Below are 22988 nucleotides of genomic sequence, written 5' to 3'. Positions count from 1 at the left end.
ATTATTACATTATTAATAATTATTATTATTGTAATTGGCTCTGGGAGATTACCCATTCGGCCGTTGTACTCAATGGTAGGGTGATTGTAGTGTAGTGTCGTTGTTTTTCATGCTGTCCATAGGTGTCTCCGTATGCTCGTTGAAATTTCTTTTAAATCTCGAGATTGCATTTGTTCAGGAAGTTGGAGAGAATGTATGCGATTTTATTTGAAGGGTTTGCTAGAAGTGGTGTAATATCTGTCGGAGCTGGATTATAGAGTTTGCTGAGAATGTTGTTCAGCATTTTCCTTTGGTCTTGATATATTGGGCACTCAAAAAAGATGTGATTCAAGTCTTGGTCTGGTGATCCGCATGCAGGGACATGCTGATGATTCGATGAAATTTTTTCTATGTAAGCTGGAGTTTAAGTTGTAATGGTTTAGACGCATTCTTATAAATGTAGTGATGACCTTCCTGGGCATGTCATACTCAGCGAACTAGGGTTTTTTAGTTTCCTTGAAGATAAAGAAGATAAAATAATGAACTCCTTTTTGTTTCCAGCTTCCTTGAGGAACTCAACTGTGCGGTTGATGGCCTTTTCTTTGCTGTTAGTCACTAGATCGTTGTAGGGGATTGAAGTAAAGGTTCGTCTTGAGTTGGTGATCGCTTTTTTAGCTAGTCTATCTGCCTCTTCGTTGCCGGGAATGCCAGAATGTCCAGGGATCCACATTAAGTGGACTTGTAGTCCGCGTTGTTGCACTTCGTGGAGTCTGGCTGCAATTTTGTATGGCAAGTATGATTTGGGCTTTTTATCTTGTAAGTTGAGAAGGGCTTGGAGCGCGTTTTTAGAGTCCGTGTAGATTATTGTTTTCTTCTCTGCGGTCTCGAGTGCTAGCTCGATTGCCTTTTGAGAATAGCTAGGGATTCTGCTGTTATTGTTGAAGCCTGGCCGTTGATTTTCTGTGTCAGGTGAATGTCCAGAGTGGCATTGTAAACTGCGAGTCCTATGTATGGTTCGGTCGGGCTTTTGGATGCGTCTGTGTATACTTGTGTGAAATCGTGTAGTTTTTCACTGACTATTTTTTGAAAATTTTTTATCACGCTTTTTGTTGGAAGGTTACTGAGTGTTGCTGTTGTTGATATGTCAACGTTTAATGAGTCTCGGAAGACTGAGTAAGGGTACATATACTGCGGTTGTGTTTTAGCTTGGTAGATAATGTCCTGGTATGGTTTGTTGTCTTTTAAGGAGCTAATTGCTGGGAATCTTTTTAGAATGAACTGCTTGGCTTTATTTTGGGTTATACTATCCTCCAATTTTGTCAGGGTTTGAATGACTGGATTATCGGAGACACTCATAGATCTTAGTATATAACGATCGGAGAGATCTTTAAGTCTGATTTTTAGAGGGATTTCATTTCCCTCTGCCATCATTGAGTTGATTGGGGTCGATATCCGAAGGCCCATGCATGTTCTGATGGCTTTATTTTGTATTTTTTCCAGTTTTTTGAATAATTTACTGGAGGTCGTGTTCATTATGTGAGACCCGTACTCGATTTTTGTCCTGATCAGTGCCCTGTAGATATTTAGAAGGGTTGCTGGAGTCGCTCCCCATTTTGTTCCACACATAGCTTTAATGAGAGGGTTGACTTTGTTGATTCTTGAAATGAGATTATTGTGGTGTTCGTTGAATGTTAGTTTCTGGTCCAGTATTATACCAAGGAATTTAGCTGATGGAGATGGCCTGATGTGTGTGTTCTTAATAGTAAAGACTATGTACTGGGGGTTAAAGTCGATGAGTGAGAAAACTACTATTTTTGTTTTTTCCGGAGAGAGATCCAAGTCCAGACTTTCGAGGTATGCGTTGTAGCCTAGGGAGGCTTGTATGCCCTGATAGCCACCTTACCTATAACTTACTGTCAATCTACGTCCGCAATTTGAAGCAAACTTGACGGAAAGAGTTGGCAAAGCGAGCGATTACCTATTAGTTACCTATAACTTACTCTGCAAATAGACGTCAAAACTTGCTGTACAAGTATTTCCTTCAAATTGTAGTAAAGTTGAAAGGAAATTTAACTACAAGTTTGATTGTTAACTTGTATTCAAGTTGCGGCCGTAGATTTCTGTCAATTTGCTTACAACTGTTGTTGAGTGAAGAATTACCGCCAACTTGATGTATAACTTAACCGTAACTGCTGGGAGTCAACACTTACTGAGAAAGCGCTGGCTATCAGGGTGGATAGGCACGAAGGCTAGATAGAAGGAGGACGATCGTAATCACGGAGGCTAGATATAAGGAGGACGATCGTAATGTATTACAAGCGTCCGAAAATTGGAGGACAGATCTTTCACCACTAGAGTGCGCAAGTGTCTCTAATGTCAGGTTTTTAAATAAATGACGCGGAATGCAATGTACAATCACATTTATCAAAAGAAAACATTAAAATTTCATTTTTAGTTGCGAATTGGGATAATAATAATAGTAATAGTAATAATAATAATAATAATAATAATAATAATAATAATAATAATAATAATAATAATAATAATAAAGTATTCAAATAGTTTAGGTAATTTTATTCTTAATTAATAAGCGTATATATGTTGAAAGTAGAATATTACTGAAGAGTTTAATAAGTTAAGCTAGTTTAGAAATTTTACGATGTTTCTTGGCCATCATCTTTCGTTCGTTAAGAGTTCGGTTGATAAGATTAGCTAAAAATTACCTCTCATAATTACAAAATTATTCAATATTTTAGCCGTAAGCTCCTTTTTGTGTTCATCACATCCTAGGATGGGGAGGCATTTAGCTTTTGCTATTTTCTCTAGCACTTGGTGCATAGTATTTATTTTAACAGTTTTAGTACCAACTACGGTTAAAACTATTTGTTCCAATTTTTTAATTAGTCTGAATAAATTTTCACTGGGAAAAATTAATCCACCATTGCTCATTAATTATATGACCCGATCACGTTCAGAGGAATTCGCAGAGCGTAATGTTTCAATACATTCACAGCAAGAAGTCATTCGCTGAAATTTTCTCGCAACATATCCAGCAATATAAGCAACTATACCATCACTGGTGGAAACAACATCATAATCATGATGGTAATGCTGGTCATCACGAAAACTATTACTTCCTTCCCAATCATTTTCACTTTGTAAAAGTTTTCATTTGAATCAATATTAATTTTATTTTGATTATGATGATTAATGTTGTTTTCAGTAGAAGAATCGTCAACCTCAGTTAAATTTTCGAACGGATAATGATTATCGTGATACAAATCATCATCGTCCTCTATATCATCCTCACTATCTTCGTCTAATAAACTTTCGAATGGTTTTCTAATAAATGACGGTATAGTATCATCATTATCGTCATCACTATCTTCGTCTAACAAGCTTTCAAAGGGTTTTTAGCCACAGAGGTATTTGGATGAGAAAATGTATTATTATTATCATCACTAGACGAATAATTATTACTAGAAATACCATTTTCAACAATAGCGTCAATTTCATTCAGCCAATTTTTTTAATGCATTAGCTGTAGCCAGAGAATCTTTGGACTGCATTAAAGATTGTAGTAATTCACCAGCTGTGACATTGGACCCTTTCGGCGGCGTGACTAATGAATATGAACACAATAATCGAAAAACTTGCCCGAAAAGGATTGTATCCGGATGATCGTTGCAACGACAAACACTCCGCATTATACCGAAGAACTTCTATAAATTAAATAAGATTCAAATATTAAAAAAAAAAAGAATATTTACTATAACAATTTTTAATTATTCATTTGATAAAAATCCAACGATTAATACATACTTCTAATTGATCTTGATTAAGCCGCGATGTCATCAAGTACTCAAAATTACATTCTTTTTGCAAAAATTCACTTAGCTCTAAAGTAGCCTGTAACGTAATTTTTAATCCAGTAAGAGTACTAGGAGTAATTGCGAAAAAAATTTATCATCAACTTCATTTTCATTTTTGATTTTTGTTTTTTGCCTTTCTTCTTCTTTTTATAAAGTTCTCTTTCTTCATTAGCTTTGGCTTCCCAAATCTTCAGATAATCAATAAAATCACTTATTACCTAGCAAAAATAAATAGCATTACTTATTTATCCTCTATCTTATGGTAGTAGAAATTACTCTAGAAAAATGCATGTTTCAGAAAATAGGATACATAGTCCAAGAGAATATCAGCTATGATAAAGATTAGGAACTTCCGCAACTAATAAACTCAAATTCATTGAATTTGACTATCATTTGAAGTTTCGTTTAATAAGTTTCATATTGAAAATGTAAGTAAACTTGCGAGACTGGATTATGTGCAAACATTAGTAGGAATAATGTCATGATAAGATTGGAGTGTCTTAAATTATTTTTATAGTTATATACTTACATATATATACTTTATAAATATTTTCCAATATTGGTTATAATATGTGATCATGTACACATGGTATAATGATGGTTTTATGTTGACAATGGTTCTCCGTTTAGAACTATAATTTTCGCTTTATTATTGCGAAAAAATTGTATGAAGCTATCAAAAGACCTAATGTATATATTAAAAATTACCTTTTTCGGGGACAATTATCATTTAAACGTAAAGCATTCAAAGGAGTACGTGAACTCATGGCTTCAATTAAATCATTTACTCTTTTAATAAAAACCACTGTTGGATCGCAATCACTGAGCTCAGGAGTAGCGTTCTTATAAGTCGCCATTGCAACTTGTATATTTTTCGAAAAAAGCTAAAAACAAAAAGTTTTAATTTTTCTCATTAAAATTAGATAAGCAGTTGTTATGATTGAAAATTTATAAAAATTAATTTTTTATCAAAATAAGAATAAATACATCTTATTATTTATTTTAACTGAATCAGCTATTTATAATATGAATTGTTAGAAATTAAAGATAAATATTAGGCCAGTTACCTCGATGTTAATGATAATCTTAAATTCATTTTAACTTACTCTCGCAGCTTTATAATTATAATTACCTGATAAGCCAACGGGACATTCATCTTTTGATATCCTTCTGGATTTAAATGCTGGGGAGTTAGTTGATAAGCTATTTTTAGATTGGCTTTCAGATAAATTTCATGCAATAATAAAGCTTCCTAATGACTTTTTCTTACAAAACCATCTGGAGTCTAAAAAATAAATAACATTTTCATAAATAATTAAATACAATCATTGAAAAATTTGATAGTTGTAAAATTAAATAGGTCACCTATGAATATATTCATTCCAATGCTAACTAAATTGAAAATTCAATCGTGAATAACAGTACACTGGTGTTAAAAATCATATTATAAGAGAAGCTTACCCAAAAAACAATCGTTTCATAATTTTGTTCCTGAAACATTTTATTAAGTGTGGAAAATCCGAAATAAACCAAAGTCTGCGGTCAAAATTGCATGGATGATCACAGCTACATTGTCCATCTTTGACACCGAAAAGTGTCCATGCTCCTCTGTTCCATTGAGCTGCATCAGAAGTAACGACATCAACATAAAACCCAGCATTCTCCAGTAATACGATGCATTCAATGAGTAATTTGTGAAGAATGGCACTCGTGACAGAATTTCTGCTCAGGAAGCTACCAACTACTTGCACCCAGTTACCCTGAAAAGGTTGGTACATGAAGACTAAGGCATGATCAGCCCGACTGTTGATTAAATTTTCCGGAGTATGTGCCCCCAAGTCTACAAAACCATCAAGCTGCATAGTTCTCCGATTTAGCTTCACGGCTTCACTTAAAGCTACTTCATCTATTAAAAGGGTACCTAGGAGAAAAAATAAAAAATTGTTAGAATGAAATAAATGTGAATCAGATGTAGTCTAACAATAATAGCCAGCTACTGTTAAAAGTTAATGAAGCTTTTAAAGAGTTATTTAAAAATATCAAATACGAATTACTTTTTCAGCTAAAAACTTATGCGCTCGGATTTGTTAATATAATCATACTCGATAGCTAAGTAGAGTTGTTAGATATAGTTAAAATGGTTGCGTTTTTAAGATTTGCATTTTTAAGATTTGCAGTTAGTAGTAAAGTGTGACAGGAATGGTGCATGGATACCCCGTTTTTCATGTGGTTCCATACGTGAACTTTTAATACGAAGAGTGTCGAATATGGCTTTAGGGAAACCAAAAGCGCTATCCAACTTCTGGATATATTTGTTAAGGGTGTCTTTGCAGGGAAGAGGGAGGATTTGACGTTCTCTGAGTCGTTCATATACCGCAGCATTTTTTATACCAAGTAGCAAACATTCATAAACCCACTCAACCGTATATCTTCGTTGTTTGGCATTTTTAGCTTTTACTGCATTAAAACAAGCACGAATTGCTAGTTGTTGCACGGGAGGCAAAATAGAAATTTCCGCTCTTAGAGCTTCATCTTTAATTGCCATACAATTAAGTCGTTGCGTTTCTATAATTTTGATGAGTGATTCATTCTGTAAAGGGTTAAATAGTTAAATAGGCATTTACAGGTGATTTAATTTAAGTTCTCAGATTGTAGTTGATTAAATTTGTATTCACAAACTAAACCGTATTGACGAAATGATAATGTAATGTAACGAGCATTGTATCAAACTTTTAAGTTTATTGAAAAAAAATAAAAGAATATTGATCTTAAACACTCACAACCTGTAAATAATCAAGTATACATGAAGAAACGATAAATAAGTAAATACCTACTTTACGTTTGAGGCGCTGAATTTGTTTAGTTTTCAGGCTCTCCTGGTACTTCAAGTCAGTGTACGAACTTTTAATGTCGGGTTTGACTTTGTACGATCGATTTTGCAATTTCCGTCTCAATTGCCGACAAGCAAAGCATCGAAAAAGATTCATTTGTTTCTTATATTGTTCGTCAGGCAATGACACACCAGAACACGCCGATGAACATCTATTATTAATGAGAAATGATACTAGTAAAGTTCATTTAACAAGTAATAAAAAACCTTAGAATTATCATTTTTAGGCAATTGTAGAGTATACTAATGTGCTCCGTACTTAAGATACACAATAATTATTAAGTTTGGTAATCGATTTTTTAAACATGGAAAATCGATAGCAAATTTTTTAAATTTATTAATAACAAAAATTAATGTCCGTAGCCAAAAATGGAAAAGTAATCCAGTCCCTTCACATAACTCACAGTTTTCCAATTCCTTCAAAAACTCCCAAAAATCAGATATTTGGGAAAAATTGGTATTGAATTCTACCGACTCTTGCGTTTTCAAGTTAAGTAACTAATCAAAAGTATAATGTTAACATTACCACAAAAAAAAAAACTGACGTTCGAACATTAGATTCTTATGAATTTTCAAAATTCTTGAAAGCTATTCTATCAAAATCTTCAAAAATACGCGAAAAAATCGAGAAAATAACTTTGAGAACTGATATATTTCTGTGTAATGTTCGCTTCGAAGAAATTTGAACATTCGTTAGCAACCAACGTTCGGAACTTTATGTTTATACTGTGAAAAAATAAATTACAAGATCTAAAAATTCTTACTGATATATTGAAGTCTTCACTTATTTTTATACGAAATTTTAAATTCATGGATACTTTATCTAAATGACATAAAACTATATTTTTGGATTAACTAAATCTGTTGTCCAACTCCAATTTTGTGGCAAAGCATTGAATTTCAACACGTTGATAATTGTTAATAAAGAACATTTCTCAAGACGTAATTCAGGAGTAGATAACTCACGTGGCTTGAAATGATTAAATAAACAAAAATTAATGATTATTTTTTTGTAATAATAGTTCTAAATTTATAGGAGACGATATAAGAGACATGTCTAAAGACTTAACTTTTTTAACATATTCATAATTCAGATTGTTTGACTTATTGAAATATCTTATAACATGATTCTTTAATTATTTCATTTACTTTTGTTTTAAAGAATTGAATAGAGAAAAGAACGTGAATATGAAAAAAAAATAATTAATAATTTCTTTTCGAAAGACTATTTGTTTTATAACAATATTTTTCAAATTTAACTCTCATACACTGCTATAATAAATTCGAGTAAACTTGATAATTTTTATAGTGAATGTTTCTTATTATTTATAATAGTATATTACACACCTACGGAAGAAAAGTAAGAAATGTCTCAGATCACATGTAATTGTCGGCCGAGGCGAAGCCGAGGTTGACAAATATGTGATCTGAGGCTTTTTATTTACTTCCCGTAGAGTGTATACTATTTTTTTGCTCCACGAAGGCAGGGAGCTTCACTTTCTCAATATCTCAAGTACTTAAATAAATATTCTAACAAACAAGAGTAATTAGGCCTCCTAATTGTTTGTGCTTTTATCTTAAGTTGCAGAGTAATAATTCGAAATTTTAATTTTTCTTACCTGCATTTCGTTCTCACAATTATCATTTTCTTCAAAATTTTCAAATACGTCAATGCGTTTTGGTGACTCACAATTAATTATGTTTATGAGATCATTACTAATTATTGGTTCTTGGTTTTGTGGTGAGTTAGTTTTATGGTCATTTGTAATTAATAAATGGCATTGCATATACTGAGCTTCGTTATTTTCATTGTTGCAAGCTTTGTTTACACGGTTCGGATTCAACGTCGGAATAGCATCAGGCTTTAGCGAGTATCTTTTTCGAGGTAATTCTTCATAAATTCCAGTAGTCAATAATATTTTATCAGTTTTAATAATATCTTGATCATTAAAATGTAATTCACAGACATAATCTTTTTTGGGGTGAGATCTTGCTTTAATCCACAGTACCACAATTTTAACAAGTCTGGACACTTGAATAAACAAACAAAAAATTGACATGAAGTTATATTTGGAAATAATTTTAATAAGTTACTTTGAGTAAAACGTTAGCTCCAAAAAAATGGTAACGATGCAATTTTTTAAAACTAATTCTAAGAAGAAAAAAATTACGTTATACCTTTTTACAATTTCTTTTTTAATTTGATCAAAAATGATACTAAAATCTACTGATATAAAAATTTTTGGGACTCTTGTAACATAAATTATTTAAAAAAATATTTTGAAAAAGAGCACTTATAATTTCCTTTAATTTCTATAGGTAAAATTTTTTTATAATCATTTAATTAATATAAATTTAATTAGTATAAAAATTATTTCTTACAAAAATACTAAGTTAGGTTATATTACCTGTGGCACAATAAATAAAGACGTGTTTCGACTATTTAATTTTAATTTTTATTACGATCTTTTATCCGGCCACTCAAACACCCATCAACTATACATTTATTTACCATTTTAAACTATTATCACTTTGATTATTAATTAAAAACTAATTAACTAACTGAATGTCAATTTGGTGTTATTAATAAACAATAACAAACGGACGCCATGATCCGGACATTAGCGAACGTAGTGACGCCCTAGCGGCTTCTTTTTGAAAATGATCTATCCTCAGTTTTCCGGACGCACTAACTGTACATTTACCTATGTCGATCGTCCTCCTTATATCTAGCCTCCGTGATCGTAATGTTAAAGTCGGGGTACAGAAAGCAGATACAGACGGCAGAGTGCGCTGTTGTTGCAAAGGTACTCACAGATTTAAACTGTAAAAAAACCTAATGGAGCGAAATTATTTCTGAAAAATAATTTAATTATTTTATAAAATGAAGAAATTTATTGGTTAAATGAATGTAATAAATCTTAATTGATGGATAAAATAATTTTATTAATTTTTCATGATGTTAGCATAAAATTGAACTCGAAAATCATGAAACTTTTTTTTTAAAAAGTAAATTTAAAAAAACGTGTTAAAATAATACTCTACAAAACTACACAAGTAAATTGTTAAAATTTATAAGCGCAATTTATAATAATAATTATTGTGATGATAATTTTCTAAAGAAAATTCTAAAAACATCATTTATTATTAGATATTTATTATAAAAAAATTCAGTGTTAAATATAAAATACAATATATCGATGAAAACCTCAATCACAGATATTTGAATTAAAAATTATTATAATTACTTTGTTTTTCAATATTAAGTATAAAATAAATAAATAAATGCTTTTAAGAGTTAAAATCTATAAAACAAAAAATGAAGTAGAATTTTACTTTTTGGCACATTTACGCATTCGTTTGGTCATTATTTGACGATTATTTATGTTTCTATTAAAGAAATCTGTTAAAAAATGTCCTCTCATAACGATGAAATTATTAATTATTTTAATCATAAACTGTTTACAATGTTTTTCGCACCCAACAACAGGTAAATCATTTATGGTCGAAATTTTTGTAAAATTTGAAACATAGTATTAGCAGTAAAGTTTTTGGTGCCTACTACTGTTAATACTTGATTTTCTAATTGTCTAATTAACAAAAATAAAGTTTCACTCGGAAAAATTAAGTTTCCATCACTCATTCCTTCTATCATTCTATCACGATCGGTTGGATTTGTAGAAGTTAACATTTCCGTACAATCTAAACACTTAGTGAAACGACTTACTTTTCTTGCCATGAATCCAGCGATATATGCGACGACATAATTACTAGTATTGGTAATATCGTAATCGTGATCAAAAATTACATCATCATCAACACTCTCGTTATGGTTACAATTATAATTATTGCTACTTTCATTATAATAATAAATAATAATTATTATTATTATTATTACCATCTTCATCATCAATATCATCGGCATCATCATTTGTGTTATTTATATATCTAGCAGTGTTTGTATTATTAATAATATCGGCACCTTTATTATGATCATCAGCATTATCACTATTATAATCACTACTATTATTAAGATCACAATTATTATTATTATTATTATTATTATTATTTGAAGAGTTTACGGTTTTCGGTTCAATATAACACTTGTCTGAAGTTTTAATACTGTCATCACTATCACTAGTTGAATCATCGACCCAGTGCTCGAAAGGTAAATATCCAGTATCAGATTTTTCGTAGTTGGAACTTCGATGTACAGTGGCAATACCATTTTCGACAATTGAATCAATTTTTTGGAGCCAAATTTGTTTATTAGAGTTAGATGCAGCTAATGATTCTTTTGTTTGCATTAATGAGGATAGTAATTCACCACCAGTTACGTTAGAGCCTCTTGGGGGTGTAGCTAGAGAATAACTACAGAGAAGTCTGAAGACTTGACCAAAAAGAATTGGGTCCGGGTGGTCATTACATCCGCAAGCTGACCTCATGATACCAAAGAATTTCTACAATGTAAAAAAATATGTAAAAAAGCTATGTGATAAAAATAATTATACATCGCATATATATTAATTGAAAAGAAAGAAGATCATGATTAAATTGTTAATCTCACCTCCAAAGCATCTTGATTTAAATCACGTTTAAACGTGATGTCATGAGATAATTAAAATTACACTTATCATACAAGAACTTTGATAATTCTAGAGTGGTTCCTAACGTAATTTTAAAGCCAGTTAACGTACTAGTTGTGATAGGAAAATCAAATTCTTCTACGAAATCATCAGTATTCTCCACGTTAGACTTTTTCTTGTTACGTTTCTTTTTAAGTTTCTCTTCATTAGCTTTCTTTTCCCAATCACGAAGATACTGGTCGAAATCAATAATGGCCTATAAAATAAATTAATGAAATATAAATAAATAATGTAAAATTTTTTTGCAGACATTGCATTGAAGAAGAGGAAGATATAAATTTTATTGTGTGAATTATAAATGTGTAGTAGTACTTGATATCTAAAAATGTGAATGGGATACCAAAACCTAGATATAAATTGTGTTTTTATACATTAACATATGTTTATATGATACGTGAGATAGAAGATATGATAATATGTATTAACATTAAAGGAATTAATTTTAACACATTAATTTTTATTATTACTTACTCTTAATTTTTGCAGTTTAGTGATTTTTAACTTTCCGCTAAGAAAATCGAAAATTTTCAAAAATCGGGAAGTAATTTTTATTTTGATCCAGCCTTAGTATGCTGATGTCAAAAGACTGGAATTATGAAATTACTAAAAATTTATTAAGTATTAGTTTAAATACCTTTTTCATCGGACAATCAGCATTTTGCCGTAAACCATTTTCAGGTGTTCGAGAGCTCATTGCTTTTATTAAATTATCCACTTTCGCCATGAAAGCAATAGTTGGTTCACAATCGTGGAGTTCATAATTATCATTTTTGTAAATCGACATTGCTACTCTTAACTGACGCGAAAATAACTAAAAACCATAAAATGAAAAGAATACTTTTCATCCTTAACAATATTTTTATAATAAGGAAAAAAATATATTCCAAATTTCAAGGTTGACATAAAGTAAATGCACCAGTTGTTGAGCGGTCACCAATTAGTCGACCCGCCATAAACCGGTAAAAAATAACTGGCGTACAATTGGAGAGTAAGTGCATTTCATTATTAATTTAGTGATATTAACTGACATAATATAAAATATTTTAGTTTTATTATGTTAATTAAAGATCAGATTCCAACTTTTACGGAAAAATACAGTAAAATTATCAGTTTAAATATTATTTTAAGACCGGTCAACTACTCAATCCGTCAGAATCGGTCAGAAGCCCATAAACCAGTAAAAAATTTATTCGGTCATTTATTAGACCCTCTGATTTTATCACAATCTAATAAATGACTATAAAATGTATATTTATAATTAATATAATACTTAAAATCTTTTTGATTATTAAATTTTATTTTGTTCTAATTTTTTTAGTGAACGGTTATATCGAGGAACGAATTGTTAGAAGAAAAAATTGCTAAACAATTAAAGAAAAAAAAGTTGCAAGCTAGTAAAAATATATTTTTAAATAAATAAGCTTAAGCTTTAATTGAAAAAAGAAGAATAGAAAAATTTCAAGTGAATCAGAAGAATTATCGTCATCAAAAGGAATTAATACAATTTTGTTAATTCTTGGTAAATACATCTCGGCAATCATATCTCAGACAATAATATCTCGTGTGTTTTGGCCTTTTTTAGCATAAACACACCCACAAAACATGTTAAAAGGGCGCAACACGATTACGGGCGTTTGTGTTGGCCTATTTTCGAGCATGTTATTTCTGAGATATAAAGAGGGGTAGCCAATTATTATTAATTCTATATTATTATTAGTAATATTATAATTAAGCAGTAAAATTTTTGGAAGCCTAGAAAGTCCTGAAAAAAGATATTAAATATTTATATATTTTTGCCTTTACCATTGATCCTTATGGAAAATCAAAGACTTTATTTTATTTCACAAAACTGGACGTTCAGATTCTTATAAAAATTAAGACAACGAGAGAAAATAACATCTACAACATATTTAATAACAATCAGTATGATTTCCAAGAATGTCAAAATATTTATTAATAAAAAACATTCAAAATTTATCACTGTCTCTCTTTCTCCAACGTGATTTAGTATAGGGAGTACTACCTTAATAAGTTAATAGTTTTTTATATCTTAGTATAGAAAAAAAAAAACCTTAATCGGTCAATAATTGGTGCATTTACCCTAGTTCAACATAATAATTTCCAAAATACCTGCGTTGCAAGTAACACATTCATTTTTTGAAATCCCTCCGGTTTCAAATGACTTGGAGATAATTTGAAACCTATTTTCATATTCATTTTTCCATACGCTTCAAGCTTCAGGAGTACTTCCCAATGCAGCATTTTAACAATACCATCAGGAGTCTGAAAAGTATTTTATATTAGTACATATCTATATCATTTTAAAATTTTTGAATTACCCAAAAACACGGAAGTTTAATTATTCCATTTCTAAAATTTTTTAACAAATGGCAGAAGTCGGATGCAAACCATAACCTTCTATTAGCATCGTAAGGATGCTCACAACTGAATTTTTGGTCTTCTATTCCAAATATTTTCCAGGCACCTCTATTCCATTGTGCAGCATCAGTAGTCACACAGTCAACTTGAAGACCAGCTTTTTCAAGCAGCAGTATGCATTCTGTTATTAGCTTATGTAAAATATCACTGGTAACAGAATTCTTACTTAAAAAGCTTCCAACGACTTGTACCCAGTCGCCTTGAAACGGCTGAAACATGAATACAAGAGCATGGTCAGCTCTTGTATTTAAGTACTTTTGTGGTGTATGATCTCCTAAGTCGACAAAACCATCAAATTTCATCGTTCGCGAATTTAATTTCACCCCTTCACTCAAGGCTACTTCATCAATAAGAAGTGTACCTAATGAAAAAACGTAATAACAATATTAAAATAATAACAATAAATGAAAAAAATTATTTAGCATAAAAAAGCTAGTAGAGACAAACTACTTGAGAAATTCCAAGATAAAAAAATAAATAAATAAGCATAAACTTAAAGCCAATTACGAAACTGTTGGTTCTCTAAAGATTAGGTGTGCAAAAAAATCAACTAATTTTTTTCAAAAAGTTTTGAAATTTCGTTAGAAGATACCACAATTTAAAATTCAGTTAAAATTTGAGCTCTTAATATCAATATTTATAGGTCGCGAACTGAATTTTTCGATTTTTCGTTTAATTCATACGGAAAAAAAAATTCCAGAAAGTTTGGATTTTCATTTCTCTTGATTGAACCAACTTTGCCGAACAAACAACTAATATTTTTAAAGGTTTCTTATTTTTCGATAAATTCAATCTTTCGAAAGTGGTTTTTTTGAATGACTTTTAAACGGCTTTACCTATCAATTTCAAAAACTAATCAGCTCTTAACATTAGAAAACCACGTCGATTGCCGCCACTCCAGTCAAAATCGGTTGATTCGTTCGTGAGTTATCGTTGACGAAAGAAAACCGAAAAAGTTATTTTTCGGAGTTACTCCGAAGTTTCTAGTTTGACCAATTGAAACTTAGAGATTCTTTATGATGCTCAAAAAACTTTTTGCACACCTAATAAAGATAAATAAAGCCATTGAAAATTAGTATAATCGACTATTTCATATTGTTAGTAACTACTGCCAATTATAAAATGTTAATTTTACTGCAGAAGCGTGATCAAAATTTGGACAATGATACCCCTTTTAGAATAAGTTTCCATACGTGAAGTTCTGTACGCAAGTGTCTCAAAAATAGCTTTCGGGAAACCAAACGCGCTATCTAATTTTTGAATGTAAGAATTCAATGTATCCTTACATGGAAGCGGTAAAATTTGTCTTTCTCTCAGACGATCATACAACGCGGAGTTTTTGATTCGCATTAGTAGACATTCATACACCCATTCGACATCATATCTTCTTAGCTTGGAGTTTTTAATTTAGCACAATCAAAACAAGCTCGTACTGCTTTTTGTTGAACTTCAGGTAAATCAGCTATCGCTTTTTCAATTACTTCAGTTTCAACAGCAGCGCATTTCAACTTTTGCTCATCTATCAATTGAGATAACTCTATGTTCTTTACATAAGAAGCAATGAAAAAATAGAAACATTATTAAAATACTACGATCAATAATTTTGTACAAATACAACCTTTCGCTGCAGGCGTGCGGATTTTCGCTTCTGCAATTTCAATTGCTGTTTCAAATTATTACATTGCAATTTCAAGTCCTTAGTAGATTTATTTTGACGATTTTGTAGTTGGCGTCTCAAAACACGACAAGACTGGCATCGAATAATACCTTGATAGTGTTGATGCTTCTCATCAGTTAATATATTTACACAGCTTAAAGAACATCTATAAAAAGAAAACCGTTATTATTCACCGATTTATGTTTCATTCGTAAGTGAATCAATATTAAAAATTTAGTAGCGCAAAATATTAGTGATAATTTTTAAGAGTTTTATTTTGAATAGTTTCATAATCCTTCATCATAAAAAAAGTTAGTTAAAATTATTACCTTTCAGAATCAAATCCTGTACCATCACAAAAAACACTGCTTTATAACTGTTTCAATAAGTCCCAAAAATCTTCAACTATCAACAGATCAAATGATATCCCAGTTGATTGATTGGTTTTTATGTTTGTTAACTAATTATTTAAAAAAATTTTTATTTTAGAATGTAAATTCAATTATACCGAAAAATAATTACTAAGGGCTAAAATAATTTACCGTAATATTAAACTCCTCATCAATTTTAACGTGAAATTTTAACGAAAGAGATTTAGGATCTGCATAAAATAAATAAACTTTATGACAATCCTTTACGTCACTGGCCCAGCTCCATTTTTCAGGTAACATTTTAGTTCTTAAAATTTCGATTAATTCCATAATAGTTAATTTTATTAAAGTGTCTTCTGTACTTAAATTTTCACTTAGAGAATCGGGTGGAAGCTACACAACAATACAATAAAATAATTAAAAAACAGTGAAGTAGTGACAGTAAATTCATCTCAAAGACGCAATTACTCACCTCGTAATTAAGATTAGGAGTACTGGCGGAAGTATCTTGGTGACTCACTTCTACATGAAAATCTAGAGAACCAACAAGAGTTTCATCTTTAGAAGTCCTTGGAGGTGAATTTTCAAGCGTTGAAACATTCTAGAATTGATAAAAATATATATTTCATTCTTATGGCGTATATTTCATCGATTGAGCAAATTATAGATATTTTAGAACCGTCATAGTACTTACATTATTAGGATTCGACGGTAAATCACTGCGTTCTAAAGACGTATTATTTTTAATTATTGTTGGAATTGCATTTGGTTTTAATGTATACTTTTTTCGGTCAGATACAAAAATATCACTATTAAATAATTCTACGGTATCTCTTTTAATAATATCATCATTTGAAAAATGTAATTCACAAATAAACTTATTGGCAGTTAAGTCTTGATTTAACCCTGAGCTCCATTTCCTTAATTTTTCAGGATCCTTTGAAAAATATAAGAAAGTTTTCATAACCCTATACTTTATCATATTATGAGTGACACATGATAAATAAATTTATTTTAATCTAAATAATAAATAAATACACTTGTTATAAATTATGAAATAAAAATTTTAAGGTTACCTTTGGAATTTTGAATAAAGAAATCTGACGCAGATTGCAAACATTATTTTTTTACGCGCATTTTTTCTCCCACTTTCACAACTAAGCACTGAACAAGTTTTCACCATTTTTTAATCAAAATGTAATTTTATAACGTAAAAAAACAAATAATATACACTAAATAATTTTTTAATTTATCACTTTTAATGAAAAACAATACTACATAGTCATGTGTGGTCATGCGCATTAGAAACCTCAAGCGGATCTCCACAACACCACTGCTATCTGGTGACCAAATATAAACTAAAATCTTTACACGGATACGGGGACGCTATAACAGCTGGAAACCCTATCCCGATCGTCCTCCTTCTATCTAGCCTTCGTGACATTATGAATGAAAAAATAGGAACGGAGCACAAAAATGCCACTGAAAAGTGAGAAGCGACAAATCGAAATTTGCTCTGCTGGTTTAGTAAGTAATTATCTTACCATAATATGGTACAGTGCGTTTTTTTAATTTTGTAAGAGTGGGGAAATCCACATGGGTGTTTTTTTAACACGCTGTTTACTATTTAATAACCTTAAAAAATATTTTTATTGAATATTGAATACCGCTGAGAATATATTTTTTTAAGTTTTAATTGAAAATAAATTATAAAAATAAAATAATAAAATGGGTAAAAACAACAGACATAAGAAAAATATAAAATCCGAAAAATCAAAGGTTAAATTAAAGCAAGCAAAGACAAAATTATTACCGAAAGGACAAAATATTACTGATACGACGTTTAAAGTTAAAAAAATAGTTATTAGAGAACAATTAAAGGAACATGATCAATCTGAAATTTTAAGTCGAAGAAAATTAAATGTTAAGGTAATTATAAAGCTTTTTTGTTTTTTTGATTTTAAGAAATAATTATGACATTAAAGTTAGCTATCACTTGACAATTTTTTGTTTTTTTAACAAATAAATTTGTTCCAAAAATTATTTTTAAAAATTGCATTTGTAATTTTTTTATTTTTAAATGTCAATTTTTTTATAAATTTTTTTGCCATAATTTATTTGTTACAAAAATTCTTAAAATTAGCAACCATCTGCTAAGTTAACTTTCATGAAATAATTATGCAATTAACAGGCATCCTATTTTTCCATTTTTCTAGACAAATAAATTATTTTAAAAATTAGAAATTAAAAAAAAGAATGAAATTTTTGAAAATTCTTTTAAAAATATATATTTATATGAATATAGCTTCTGATGACTAATATGATTTTAGTATGAATGTAAAACTATTTCCTAGTCATATATAAGTATTGAAGTAAATAATTAAACTAATTTATGTATAACTAAGTAAGATAAAGGGTTTTTTGGGATTGGAATGTAGAATAGTTAAAAACTGTACAACTTGAATTAATTAAAATTAAAAAAATAATAAAAATATTCTTTTAATAATAATTAATTTTTCAAATTAATATGACATTAAAGTTAGCTGTCACTTGATAATTTTTTAATTTTTTCAAAAATTGTTTTTAAAAATTGCTTTTATAGTTTTTTAAAATTTCTAAATGTCAATTTTTTTATAAATTTTTTTTTGCTACAATTTATTTGTTACAAAAATTCTTAAAATTATCAACTATCTGCTAAGTTAATTTTCATCAAATTAATCCAAAAAAGTCAGATCTCAGCTAATTTTAGTATTTTTATAAAAGTTTTCATGAGTATGAATAAAGTAAAAATTTCTTGACTTAGTTAGAATTTATGACACTGAAGTTGAGAGACATCTGATAATTTTTAGAATTTTTTTAACAAACAAATTATAGCAAGAAAATTTCATTTAAAAATTTCATCTTTAGAAACTCTGAAAAATTATAAATGACTTTTTATAAACAATTTTCTATGCCTAGTTCATTTTTCAAAAAATAAAATCACAAAATTGTCAAGTATCTGCTAACTTCAGCCTCATTAGAATTTTTGTAAATAAAAATTTTATCAATTTTTTTGCAATCATTATACTCATATAATTATTCGAAAGTTTTTAAAAATCAGCTATTCACAAATTTCATACTCACAAATTTTATAATTAGTGTTTGCATTTTTTTATTCATTTTTGAAATGATATTTTGTAATTAAAAATTTTTTTCGTGCCCACTGTTACAATTGTTAATTTTTATTTAAGAATAATATAGAAGTCAAAAATCGTCTGAAAATTTTCGGTATATTTTATAAAATTAATTAATAATAAAAAAAAAAATTACATATTTTTTTAATTCCAACGCGTAGAAGTTTTTCTATGTACTTTAGGATAATAACAGAAAAAATGAATAAAAGTTGATTATTTTTAAGAATTCATACTAAAAACGATTGTTGCAGGATTTACTAACCCGTTTTCACCACCACAACTCGTCAGTTCGACAGGAAGCTATAAAAGAATTGGACGACATTCTTAAAAACCACCCATCTGAAATACTTAATTCAAATTTAAGTACAATATTACAAGGACTGGGTGCATTAGTACTCGACAGAGAGCAAGATATCCGGCGTGATACCTTGAAGACAATATCTTTGATTCTAGGGTCCATAAAACCCGAACATCTGGCTCCGTTTTCAGGAACTTTAATTTCTTACTTATGCTGTGCGATGACTCACATAACACCCGCAATAAAAGAAGACTCGCTAAATTTCCTAGACATAATTGCCGAAAAATCACGTCACTTGATTGCCAAAAATTCACAAAAATTCTTTCACTCTTTTTGGACTTTATTTCAAAAAACCAAACTCAATCGAATCGTCAACTTTCAACAACATTGAGCTCGAAGTTAACGACTGTTAAATGGAGAAACAAAGTGTTTGATCGTTTGTCCAGTATTTTTAGCACCATCATCAACGATATTCGCTTGAGATATTACTCCCAGGAAGATTCTATGGAAGAAAAAAATTAATATCCAGGAGAAGACTTTTTACCTACCTCTTTACAATAATGATACTAAGTTGTTTCATATTAACTTTGATAACAATTGCAACGATCTGATAAGTAAAAATACAATTCTGAATTTTATGAATTCATAAAGTATATCGATGTTTTGATGCCATTGATTTTTGAGAGCTGGGTTGAAGTTAGACCTCAAGAAACGTCCGGTGAAAATAGTTCTCTGATTTCAAATGACACCAAAGACTTTTTGACGTCTATTACGTCCATAATGCAATTGATCATCCAGTTTATTGACATCGTCAAACCGAAAATAGACGACGCAAATATTGCCCTTGACTTCTGTAATAAATATAAAAATAATATATCGAAATATTTCATGAACAGCTTTCCTTACTCTTTCAAAGCTGTCCAAATTGCTGCTGATAAAAAGACTACTGCCAGTAAAAGACAGAATGATTTTGAGTCAGCAGTAATTAACACTTGCAATAAGAATTGCTTAGAGCAGAATCTGAATCTCAGCTACATTTACATGTGGATTATTTCGTATAGTCAGACTAATAGATTAAATGAAGTCAGTAAACAAAATTGTCAGAAGATTGTTCAATTTGTTAACGGTAATTATAATTGTTTTATTTTGTAAATACTCGACTGTGAAATTTGTGATATTATAATTTATTGCTTTGTTTTAGATTCCCTAAATCATTGGAATAACGATCCGTCTATTGTCTCGCAGTTAATGAAACTTGTCCGGTTGATTCTTATTAATTGCAGTAAAATATTGTACAAAAGTGGTGTTAATTTAGAATCAACTGTACGAGCGATAATTGCTACGAGTCTTAAAGATTCAACGCTGCAAGTTAATATTAAATTGTTTAAAATATTTGGTGATATTTTGTTGGATCAGCAGAATGAAATTAACCAGTAAGATACTTGATTTTTATTACGAATTATAGCAGAATTTATTTTTGAATTTTTAATGAAATTTTGAGACGAAAATTTTATGGGCCACAACTAGTGCGACAGCCAGAAAAAGGGCGATTTTTGGGAATTGAAAAAAAAAAAAAAAAAAAAAAAAAAACTACTGTATCAATTGTTTTGAAATTTTAAGGGTTTATTTATAAATATTTTGAGAATAGACAGTAAAATTTATTAAGAAAAAAATTAAATATTTTTCGAGTTACACGCGATCTCCGACGGTGCTAAAAAAAAAAAAGGCTCTCCACTGCTGGAGTGATTCTGGCCTTCTCTGTGGATAAAACAAAAAAACATTCTCATTAAACTAGAAGATATCATCCGTACGATGACCTACGATCGAAAAAAATTTCAAAAATTGACAAAATTTGGCGGCGATTTAAAAAAAAAAAGTTGAATTTTACTCAAAATTTTGGTTATTTTTGATTTGCCAAAATTCGATTTTTGATTAAATCAAAAACTGGAGGGTCATTGTATGGAGAACTATATACAGAACATGCAGAAAAAAATTTAGTAGTAATCAGATCATTTGTCTCCGAGTAATCACTCCAGTAAATTCAAAAACGCGTTTAAAAATAAAATGATCCTGTCCTAACTGCCGAGCAGTTACTCTTTAAATGGCTGTAACTCAAAAACTATTTGAGATATCGATTTGAAATTTTAATATGTTATTTTTAAAGGTATAAACAATCGAAATAAGAAAAAAATCGATTTTTAAAAAATTTCACACTAGTTGTGCTCCATAAAAAAATAATTTTGTGCAATTTTACGATTTTTTATTACTAATAGAACAATTTTTATATTTTCAGTGATAGAAATTTCATACAATTTATAAAAAGCTTACCAGACATGTTGTTGAAAGAAAGTATTCACGATGACATCATTAAAATGATAAATCAAGTTGTTTTAAAATATCGACAATGGGTACGTGCTGGACTTGAAAATAATCACACCAGTATTTTAGGTATTTATTTTTTTAAATATTAACTAATTTTTTTTTTTTTTTTTTTATAATGAGATCTAAAAATAAATCTTTGTTGCAGACAACGCGAAAAAAATAAAGATAATTGGTGCTGATAATGAAAAAGACTCACGTTTAATGATTTGTAATCTATTTTATTTTATGGATGGTCAACTTTATTATTGAATATCTGACCAATTTAATTTAAAATTTGAAAAGAAAATATTTTAAATGAAAAAAAAATTTATATGTATATATATCATAAATAATGCTAAGTTGGAGTATAAAATTAAGGTAATGTCATTTATTATTCCATCAATAGTTATTCTTTCCTATACAATATAAAAAAAGTTTTTATTCGGTTTATATCTGATCGATTGGATTATCTGGAAATGTTGAAGCTACGTAAGTAATTATTAAAAGTTTGATTTTAATTTATTAAAATAATATAAAATATGTAGTTGAAAAAAAAATTTTTGAAAGTTTCTAAAAATTTGTAACTTATTTCTTCAAAAGTTCAAAAACAATTAATTAAGAGATAGATAACAGTTGGAATGAAAAAATAACATTTATTATTCAGAAACATTACTAGTGTAACCGATCAAAAAAAAAAAAGGTAATTTTTGAGATTTCAAAAAAGAAAACTGTTGTCACTTTTTGAAATTTTCAGGCCATGTTTTTACATATTTTAGGTATAGATAAAAAAATTTTTAAGTAAAAATTTTCAACATTTTCTTAATTATCGGGAACTTTCCCAATGACGAATACAAAAAGTTGCGCAACTGTTGAAATAAATTTGACTTTCATAGTGTCAGAAATAAAAAAAAAAAAGTTCACTAAGTTAGAAAATATTTTTATAAAATAAAAAAAAAAAATTTATGTAAAAAAAAAGAGAAAAAAATAAAGAGTTTAAAAAAAAGTGCCAAAATTATACTTTTTGTGCAGTCAAAAAATTAGAGGATCACTTTTTAAAGAGTTAACAACTAAAAACTTAATTATTATTTACAAAAAATTTAATTATTCGGTTAATTTTTCGTCGAGTCAAAACTACAGCCAATTTGAAAAATGTACCTCTAAAAGAATGCATTTAAATATGAATGTAACGTACTTTTTGACGTATGAACTATCTTTTTAAAAATTTGTAGCTTAAAAACTATTTAAGATACTTACTTGAAATAATATTATTTTTAAGAAGATAAACTTCCGGAAAATCAAAAA

General features: G+C 29.2%; 3 protein-coding genes across 7 annotated transcripts; 1 reads left to right on the top strand and 2 right to left on the bottom strand.

The window, feature by feature from the left end:
- Positions 1–11061: 11061 nt before the first annotated feature.
- On the bottom strand, positions 11062–15224 carry LOC141526728 (uncharacterized). Of its 5 annotated transcripts, XM_074241805.1 has the most exons (7): positions 14996–15224; positions 13993–14187; positions 13727–13923; positions 13518–13670; positions 12022–12198; positions 11309–11583; positions 11062–11201 (listed from the first exon to the last, which is right to left on the bottom strand). In XM_074241805.1, exons 1-6 carry the CDS (start codon positions 15174–15176, stop codon positions 11326–11328), a joined length of 1161 nt encoding a protein of 386 aa, XP_074097906.1. In that variant the 5' UTR covers positions 15177–15224; the 3' UTR covers positions 11062–11201; positions 11309–11325. The 5 variants fall into 5 exon arrangements, 3 of the variants coding, with proteins under 3 accessions (XP_074097906.1, XP_074097905.1, XP_074097907.1); XM_074241804.1 differs by having other exon boundaries at positions 13727–14187; XR_012479077.1 differs by lacking the exon at positions 11062–11201 and adding an exon at positions 11859–11959 and having other exon boundaries at positions 11444–11583; positions 13727–14187.
- Positions 15225–15259: 35 nt separating this feature from the next.
- On the bottom strand, positions 15260–16818 carry LOC141526806 (uncharacterized). Its single transcript, XM_074241913.1, has 6 exons — positions 16549–16818; positions 16327–16455; positions 16026–16247; positions 15813–15943; positions 15445–15649; positions 15260–15370 (listed from the first exon to the last, which is right to left on the bottom strand). Exons 1-4 carry the CDS (start codon positions 16816–16818, stop codon positions 15854–15856), a joined length of 711 nt encoding a protein of 236 aa, XP_074098014.1. The 3' UTR covers positions 15260–15370; positions 15445–15649; positions 15813–15853.
- A 621-nt stretch (positions 16819–17439) lies between these two features.
- On the top strand, positions 17440–22059 carry LOC141526598 (testis-expressed protein 10). Its single transcript, XM_074241636.1, is given in 8 exon segments — positions 17440–17783; positions 19279–19636; positions 19639–19840; positions 19842–19966; positions 19969–20451; positions 20527–20758; positions 21619–21773; positions 21853–22059. Coding segments are annotated over 8 exon segments (1860 nt in total). The 5' UTR covers positions 17440–17582; the 3' UTR covers positions 21957–22059.
- Positions 22060–22988: the final 929 nt, after the last annotated feature.

Source organism: Cotesia typhae, unplaced genomic scaffold, assembly GCF_013202065.1.
Source record: "Cotesia typhae breed Kobodo isofemale line unplaced genomic scaffold, CoteBio_Ctyphae contig_36, whole genome shotgun sequence".
Lineage (NCBI taxonomy): Eukaryota > Metazoa > Arthropoda > Insecta > Hymenoptera > Braconidae > Cotesia > Cotesia typhae.
The sequence above is the reverse complement of the archived record's forward strand: the minus strand, read 5'-3'. Positions and strand labels throughout refer to the sequence as shown.